Source organism: Xenopus tropicalis, chromosome 7, assembly GCF_000004195.4.
Source record: "Xenopus tropicalis strain Nigerian chromosome 7, UCB_Xtro_10.0, whole genome shotgun sequence".
Lineage (NCBI taxonomy): Eukaryota > Metazoa > Chordata > Amphibia > Anura > Pipidae > Xenopus > Xenopus tropicalis.
The window spans coordinates 114349564-114359015 of NC_030683.2; the positions used below are offsets into that span (position 1 = coordinate 114349564).

Sequence of the window (9452 nt, forward strand, 5' to 3'; positions counted from 1 at the left end):
GGTGGCAGAACGAATGATGTCAGAGGCTGGACTGTGACATTTAGGGACAAGACCCACCCCATTGACATTGATGTCAGTGGGTATTAATGACATGGCATGTGGGGATGTTCAGCCTGAAACCCAACCAGGCTGTTTTAAACTGGACACCCAGTCAGGCCCAAGGCCAGTAGTTCTTCACCACCTGGTGCCACAACAGTCCCCTATTCTGATTATATGTCAGGGGTTGCCAGAACAAGTGCAGTGGGATTTAATGGTACCAGTGAACTATTTTTTTTTCAAATTGCACCCCCCTTAAGGTGGCCATACACGGGCCGACTTAAGCTGCTGATATCGGTCCCTTGGACCGATTCGGCAGCTAGTCGGCCCGTGTATGGGGAGAGCAGAGCGGCCTGGCCGACCGATATCTGGCCTGAAATTGGCCAGATCTCGATCGGCCAGGTTAGAAAATCTGGTCGGATCGGGGACCGCATCGGCTCGTTGATGCGGTCCCCGATCCGACTGCCCCATTGCCGCCCACATAATCCGATCGTCTGGCCCCAGGGCCAAACGATCGGATTATTATTTTTTTTACCTAAATGGTCCCCGATATCGCCCACCCGTAGGTGGGGATATCGGGGGAAGATCCGCTCGCTTGGCGACATCGCCAAGCGAGCGGATCTGCTCGTGTATGGCCACCTTTAGTAGCACCTTAGACTCGTGCCTTCTCTTCCTATTCCTGGTTCCCACCCTGTAGCCATTGTGAAACTGCTGCTGAGATACAGTATGTATGTTACTGTAATAAAAAGGGCCTTACCGGCTCGGCGGGGACGCCCGCCGCGCCGCCATCGGCGGGGACGCCCGCCGCGCCGTACTCCCAATGCGCCGGTTCCTTCTTAGTGCGCGCGCGCGCGCACTTCCGCATCTCATAGGCGCATGCGCGCTGACGTCATGACGTCAGCGCGCAATGGCGCGAAATTTAAACTATTTAAAGGGCCATTTTCATACATTCATTGCCCGTGATAGGTTTTACTCCTGGTGCCTGTAAATTGTGCTTTATGCTTCCTGGTTGCTCCTGTTTTTGACCCTGCCTGGCTTTGACGATTCTAAATCCTGTGTCCTGATCCGTGCCTGTCCCTGACTACTGTTTCTGCCTCATCCTTCTGATTGATTCCCGGTTTGACCCTTTGCCTGCCTGACGATCCTAGTTATCTGCCCGCCTCGACCCAAGCCTGTCTGACCACGAATTTGCCTACTCTTATCTGTACCGTGACCATCGGCCTTAAGACTTATATACAGTCGTGCCCCATTGCTAGCCAGAACTCCTGCTCTGCACCTCTCGTATAAGTCCAGGTGGCATCCGAGTAGCTGAGGGCTCCTCCCGAAGCCAAAGGCGGTCACGCTACTGGTGAAGCACGAGCCGAGACCAGGGTGCTTTGCACTTGTTCTGGTATTGGGTGCCGATCGTGACAGTTACATCTCAGCATGGAATAAGAAAGCATTATTATTCTTTTATGTCCTAGTTTGGATTCATTTCATATCTGAATGGAGATGGGGAGAAAGAAAGCATTCTATGAATAGTCCAATTCTTTAACGGTCACCCCAGTACCTGCTTTCCATTGAAAAATGGCATATTGAGTGGACTTTTTTATGTATATATCTCTTCTTCAAAACTTATCTGAAGACCAAACTCAATGGATGGACCCTACAGGAGCATGCGCAGTTGGGCCTAGTCGGGAATCCGCTCAACTGCACATGTTCAGGTTGGGTCTGTGTCGGCAGTGAGACCAGAAGCATTTTCTAATGGACAGAAGATGGCACCTAGGTACTCTGCTGTGCTTCTCTGCTTTTTTTTAGTTCAGGTTTTTAAATATTGCCACTTTTTAATGTAATAGGCTGTGCAAGAAGGGAGAGGTGAAGTGGGGTGATGGAGGGCAGTTGAGGGGGCTTTTAGACCTAGGGGGGTTTAGATTTCCTTTAAGGACCTACTCATCTGACCTACATACTGCTTTCCACACCCTTTGCAAATAAAAGGTAGATTACATTACGTGTGTTACAATTAATATATCAACCAGGTGTTCTTATTGGGTAGCCTAGTATGAATCATACTTGGTGACAATGGGGCTCATTTATCAACACCGGGCAAAGGTCTTATATCTTCGCCCTCTCTGGAGGTGTCTGTGTGATGTTTCTTCTGATAGATTTAGACCTCCACCTTGTTTGTTTACTTGGTCTCCAAGTTTTGGTATGCTCTAGACTGCTGTGAAGAATATCTATATCTCCATTATCATTTGAGGACTCAAACTAGATATACTCACATGCTTTTTTTTCTTGTCATTAAGATAGACCTCTGTGAAGTGCTACTTCTTAAAATATCTATTAAACCTCAATCAATTATAAATTGTCCTAGTCATCCTTTTATCTGGTAAATTAGACTTTAATGTCCACAATCCCAGACTCTAACTGTTTAATTTTACTCACCATCTGTTTATGCAAAAGTATATACTCAGGAATATTCTATATGAATCACCAGTTCTTTATGTAACTAATCAAGATCCCCTTGAATACCAATAAGTAGGTCTCTCTTTTTTCATCAGGCAATTATAAACCTTATTCTTGTCATAGTCAACCTTGTTTCTGGTAAATTTGACTTTCATGTCCATAATCTCAGATTCTAACTTTTTAATTTTACTCACCATCTGTTTATTTTAAAGTATATACTCAGGAATGTTCTATATGAATCACCAGTTCTTTAAGTAACGAATCAAGTTCCCCTTGAATACCAATATGTAGGTCCCTCCCAGACCCAGCAGCATAACAACTGCGTTCCAGGGCCCCCTGGAGGGGCTCGATATTTACCTACTCAACCCTCCCTCCACCTGCTCTCCCACCCGTGTCTCCTGCTCCCCAGCGGCTCATGCTTAATAGGCGAGGAGAGGGCCTTATAGTTATGGAGGAAGCCAACCTCCGGGCCCCTCACAACATTAATTGGATTCTTTCACCTAATATGGACCTGTTCTGTACTCTTCTATATTAATGTGACAAACTAGCAATGACTTGTTGACAGGTGTTTCCTACAATTTATACTGTTAAGTAACGACATAATGTATAAGAGCACTGTTTCCCTCCCCTCCCTCCCCTTTTCCTTTCTGTATCCCTTTCCATAATTGCAAAATCTAAAATAAAGAATTGAAAAAAAAATATGGGCCTGTTCTATAATGCTTGATTACTGGACAAATGTAACTAAACATTTAAATGAACAAATGCTTCTACCAGGGATTTTGTCTTCAGAGGTGTGCCTACTAGGCTTAATTGATGACCTGGTGCTCTTGAATGAAACTAGAACTCAAGAACCAAAACCAAAAAAGTGGTAGCAATGAAATGGATGAGCCCTCATCCACCCACTATCCAACAATGGATGTAACTTGTTAACACCAGACCCCCACTTATTAAACTAATGTATCTCGCTAGGGGTTGCCCCCAATAAATTTGATAATGTGTGGGAACCCTGGATGGAGGCTCAACCTGTGGCAAACCCCACAATATAGTCTCAAGATTCACTAACTACTGGTCCCCCTAACAACTGAAATACCCCGATCAGGAATGTATTGCTATACTTGATTGAAGCTTACCTATCTATTGTACCAATGCAGATATTGCTAACTTTCCCAATGTCATAGGAATAGCCATGTGCTAGGAATAGGCCATTCTATAACACACTAAAAGTAAACCTCTAGTTAACTTGGTAAAGGTGTAACCACCCCTTTAAGAGCATAAAAGGGACCCCCCCCCCCATTAGAAAATAGATTTATGCAAAATTTGGGGTATTTTAATAACATTTTACTTTTCTTATTGTTCCAAACCTTTCTGTTTTGTAACTGAAAGAGAAAAAACTGTAGATGGAATTATTGCAGAGAAGTTGAATTTGTTTATAATGATTACTAAGGATTTTTCTTCCTGCAGAAGAAAAATGAATGGGACATAAGATGCCCATTCATTTTAAAAGGACTCTGAAGTCATCATTCCCCCCCCCCTCCTCTCCTCCCCCCCCCCCCCCCCCCCCCCCCACCTTAACACAGTTTATTTTACTGTCCAAAGTTGCATCATTTTGAATGTAACCCTGGACCCGATGATCTCTGGTCGGAAACGAGAAAAAATGTTTACAGTATAATCCATCCCCAGCTATGAAAAAAGTAAATAGCACGTTCTGGTGAAAGTGAGCGACATGGTCATGCACAGTGACTCACATCTAGAGGGGGTAGGACCAAAAAAAAGACGTTACTCAGGAAAATAACTTCAAAAAAAAAAAAAAAAAAAAGTGGAAACAGGGGTTAAAGACCAAAGAGTATAAATACGTTACCTCTCCTTTATTTTGCCATTAGAAAGGCAAGTGTGAAAGAACAAGCCAGATACTGGAAATAAAAGGCAACCTATTTATTATATTTATATCAGGTTAAATTATTATAGTAATAGTATATATTTTAGCATTCGCCAACAAGGACATTTACTAAAGAAGCGAATATTTGCAGTGTTTGCTCTGATTTCTATACTGCTTTTGCCGCTATGTTTTCCATTCAGAAGATGTTGAAGGGGCCACTTTTTACTCATCACTCCTTCAGGAAATGGCTTTGCCTTTTAGCCATTATGTTGAGTAGGTCAAGGTTTTCTTTAGCAAATCCTATCCAGAATTCGAACCCAATCTTATCCAACGACAACCAAGTACGGACTCAGTATTTATACACAGATAACAATAACATGCACCTGTATCTTCAGATCACCCACAATGGAGTAGTAACTGGTACCGAAGAAAAGAATGACTATGGTGAGTATTCATTGTGTTACCTTCTTATTACCAAAATAAAAGAAAGTAAGAGTGTAATATTTACTTGTGGTTTTTTCATAATGTAAAGAGTGTATTTAGGGTATTTTTTATAGAGTAATTCCTTATTTTATAATTTCGCCTTTTTTTAGATATACTAGTGCATAAACAAGGTCTGTAGGTTCCAGAGACTTCAACATTTCCACTCACAGCCTTAATGTTGTTGGCAGAAATGTTGAAGGCTCTGGAAACTATTTGGCATAATGGCTAAGTGAATCTTAAAGCAGTAACCAGTAGCACCCATTTAGATTTTTACCTAAGAGGACTATTGGGTACCAGGCCTCTATACTTACAACATATGGCTGACCCCTACTTTTCAAATACAACAGAAATATGAAAACATGTTGATTGTGCCATTATTCTATACTTCCCAAGTTACTCAGGGACATGAAGACCACTAGAGACACTAGAGAGCACACATTCCACTGCCATATTTGCCAATATCTTTTCCAAAGACAGGGATTCCATATATTTGGGACATGTTGGGGGTTCTCTCCTTATCTCTTTCATCCTCCCTGTCTACTTGGCAGCAAGGGGCATACAGTGGTGTAAGTAACAGGCATAGTTTCTGTATCCATCTATTTATATCTATTCCTACCTCTACAAGCAAAATAGCAATAGAGTTAAATTTCAGGAGGAATGGTTAAAAGAAACTAAGCAAATAAAGATAACATTTCCCATAGGTCAGAGTGAGGAAACTTTAGTTTCAGGTTCAACATCAAGTGACCATTTATGACACTGTTTGCAGCATTATCAGCAAGTGCTCTTAAGAATTACATCACAAATCCTTGCATAAAAGAATTTATGTAAGTTAACCAAACAATGTAGTTAAACTATAGCTAACAGTATAATAGGGCAGTTTTGTCTAATCCCCCCCACCCCCCGAGCATCTCAAAGGTCTCCACAGTGCAGGGAGCAGAAGAGGAGTTATAAATGTAATGTAATGGTTCCTCTGTTATTCTCTCACCATATTCTGCCTTCTCTTTCACAGGTGTGCTGGAAATAAAGGCAGTAAAAGCTGGGGTTGTAGTTATAAAAGGAATTCGAAGCAATCTCTACCTATGCATGGATTCTAGACACCAATTGTATGCGTCGGTAAGTGTCATATGGAACTACAGAACTACAATAGATCCTTCTCTGCTTCCAAATTCTTCCTCTCAATAGAAAAAGAGTGTGTATGTATGTATTATATACAATTATTTTCAAGGTTTCAGTCTGGGTCTCAGACCTTGAACTGGACCAAAACATTGACAGCGACTCACTTGCTAGCAAAAGTGTCCCCGTTTATGCTTAGTGTTCCTTTACTGTGAAATAACTGTATCCAAAGCCACACTGATCCACTTTGTGAGTTTTTCACTGTATTACTTTTTAAATGAAAACTTCTACTCCCGACTTATGCTGCCATACTTTTATTTAACATATAATACGTGCATCTGGTGTAGCTTCACAGCCCTCAGGATCCATTTAGCTCACATACGGAGCACTGGGGACAGGACACGCTGTAATTTTCTGTGCGTTCTGTCCCCAGTGCTCCATATGTGAACAAAGCTTAGGTGCAGCTGGGCGGCATGCCGCCACAAATCTGGGTCTGCCCACCCCCCACAGGTTTAGACACATAGAGATGTCATCAGTGATTTGCTAAAGAGTATCTCTTTTATGACCAATCAGCTTGTAAGGCACATAGTTGAGTGTTTTGGGAGTAGGCCATCTATATTGATATTGACTGTGGGCCGCCCTGGGATCATAGGATTCACAGTGCACACAAACAAGCCAAGGCACACACATACATGCTAGGCCCCATCAGCCAATGAATGGACAGAGTTCTGCTTTTTACGCCCATACTACTTCCTGTTACAGTTACCATCACTAAATGGTGGATCATGGGAAAGGCTGTAAAAGGACAGTATTTACTGATATATTCCAGTTTGGCAAGATCCTTTAACAGGTCACTTAACATAATATAAACTATCTGTTGGTTAAGTATTCATTCTGGGGGTATAGTTTCCCTTTAATGACTGGATTAAGGAGGAGTGAGAAGAGCCAATGACACCTTTTACTTCTGCAATGTCAGATCCCTTTCTAGGGCTTGTATGGCATATCTGTTTAACTTTTAGAAGCCAAACAGAAGTAGATATGGGCCATAAGTTAGTTTTTATTCAGTATATTGACCTTCAAGATAAGAAAAATGACAGCTGTTATCAGCACTGGTCCTTGAAACTGGATATACGTGAATTGTTTCATTAAAGACTTATGACATTTCTAGAGATAATAAACTATCATTGAATGAAGAGGGCATGTCTAGTATATTATGAAAGAAGTTTGCTTCTGTCATCACAATACAGTCATTATAGTGTGAGATAAAGAAAATGTTGTATAGTTATCTAGATCAGATCTTCTTGTAGATCTTTAGATAAAGCTCACTAGACCACAACTAAAGTTTTGCTTCAAGATTAAACGCTCCCATTAACTAAAATATGGTTTGGGGGTATAAGTGCGTTATTAACAGTTCATCTCTTTTTTTTTTTATAGGCATATGATAAAGATGACTGCCATTTCCATGAAAAGATCACACCAGATAATTACAACATGTATAGCTCAGAGAAGCATTCAGAATACGTGTCCTTAGCTCCATTAAAAGGAAGCCAGATGGCTCGTTTTCTACCTATAGCGACACCCTCTGATACTTTTAATATCGATCATCACGATGTCATGATAAATACCGATTCTTCTGAGTCTTGGAACGGCATTGGATTTCCTTGGGGTCCAAGCAGGAAGTAAAGAACTTTCCTATGAAGCCAGTAAAGGAGATCTGGTTTTTGTTAAATCATGCACTTCTGCTGCAGTCTACTCACTGGACTTCATGCATTTCTCTGGGTGTCTGTGGTTGTCGGATATAACTCCCTGCATACCCAAGCAATAAGCAAACAGGTGTCAGACTGCCTTGCTTTATCTGGAAAGCCCTCCAAGAGGTCCCAGCAGCCTTGATGAAATTGATTGCTGTGAGAGAGAAGTTGAGTAATTCAGCAGCCACCTAACAGGGTTTTTAAGGTGACAAGTGCTACCAAGAAGCCCCAGTCAAATCCAGTTGCTTTTGTTTGAGTGTATCAGTCTTGCTTCATAGGTTTTAAACCTTCAACATTTAATTGCCATTTGTGAAGTTGCCATTTGTGATATGAGCCTTAACGTGGCCCAAACTTGGTTGGGCAAAATGGCTGATTGATCTGGGCATGTTTGGCAAGTTGAGGGGGTCTTTAAGACCTCACGGAATATTTCCATCAGTCAGCCAAAAAGCAAGTGAAGACGAGCTGCAGCTCCACCTAATCTGCTGTTCTGATCATTGGGAAAGTTGGCAGCAATGTATATTCTTTTATTAGGCATTGAGGGGATGTAATTGCACTTTTTGCACTAGAAAAGCTAAATGTTGAGTTAAAAGCAGGAAATTTTGGTTTCTAAATTTACCAAAGAGCATTTTGCTGCCCCTGAAGCATTTTTACCTGTCTGTGATCCAGTTGGCACATGTGCAGATGCGCCACTGGGATGAGAGAGGGGCCTGGTAAGGGAAGGAATGCCCAGGGCAGATATGGATATAAAGCTGGTGCTTGATTGGCACAAGAAAAAAGCACAATACAGTGGTGGCAATAAGCATTTGGTCCAGGGGTTTGGAGTACTGTACAGGTCAGATATATAAGGCCCCCTTTACACTTCCAAATAGTCTTTGCACTAGCGTGTTGCACCAGATCATGAGGTTGGGATCCTACTCACTGTGTAACTCCAGGTACCATGGTTGTAGGGATTTTCTCATTACAGGGCACCTTGCCTCTAACTACGTATGTTTTTTGCTGTAGTGCACCCAGTAATGTTATTTATTTGTATATGTGATTATTATTTTGTGTTTTTTATTTCACCTATATGTTATTTCTCCTTCAACGTTCCTTGTAATGCTGGTCATAGCTTCTCTTAGGGCTAAGGGGAATTGTTTAGAGAGAGTTTATTTTATTTATCAATATTATTATATTATTTTGCTGTTTGCTTTTATCATGTTTATTTATATGGATTTTGTATTGCCATTCATTTTTGTCAAATGTAGTCATTTACTATTTATTTCAATAAAAATAAAATTATATATTTATGACAAAGTTGTGCTCGTTTGTCATTACATTGATGTCATGGACAATGAGAAAATCACAACCAACCACAATCTGAATCACAATCCTTTCTGCCAGCCATAAGGCAATAGCTTAGAATATAAAACACAGTATGGTATAGGACCCATTATCCAGAATGCCTGGGACCAAGGGTATTCTGAATAAGGGGTCTTTCTGTAATTAGGATCTCCATACCTTAAGTCTACTAAAAAATCAATAAAACATTAAACCCAATAAGATTGTTTTGCATCCAATAAGGGGTAATTATATCTTAGTTGGGATCAAGTACAGGTACTGTTTTATTATTACAGAGAAAAGGGAATCATTTAACCATTAAATAAACCCAATAGGGCTGTTCTGCCCCCAATAAGGGGTAATTATATCTTAGTTGGGATCAAGTACAGGTACTGTTTTATTATTACAGAGAAAAGGGAATCATTTAACCATTAAAT

The 9452-nt window shown here is 41.1% G+C and overlaps 1 protein-coding gene across 2 annotated transcripts in view; it reads left to right on the forward strand.

The window, feature by feature from the left end:
• LOC105947943 (fibroblast growth factor 6-like) overlaps positions 1-8984 on the forward strand; it is a 41266-nt gene extending 32282 nt beyond the window's left edge. For both annotated transcript variants that reach the window (XM_012967506.3, XM_018095520.2), the window contains exons 2-4: positions 4750-4798; positions 5847-5950; positions 7385-8984. In XM_012967506.3, coding sequence (XP_012822960.2) covers positions 4750-4798; positions 5847-5950; positions 7385-7633 — 402 coding nt within the window. In that variant the 3' untranslated portion in view covers positions 7634-8984. The remainder of the gene's footprint in view (positions 1-4749; positions 4799-5846; positions 5951-7384) is intronic.
• Positions 8985-9452: the final 468 nt, after the last annotated feature.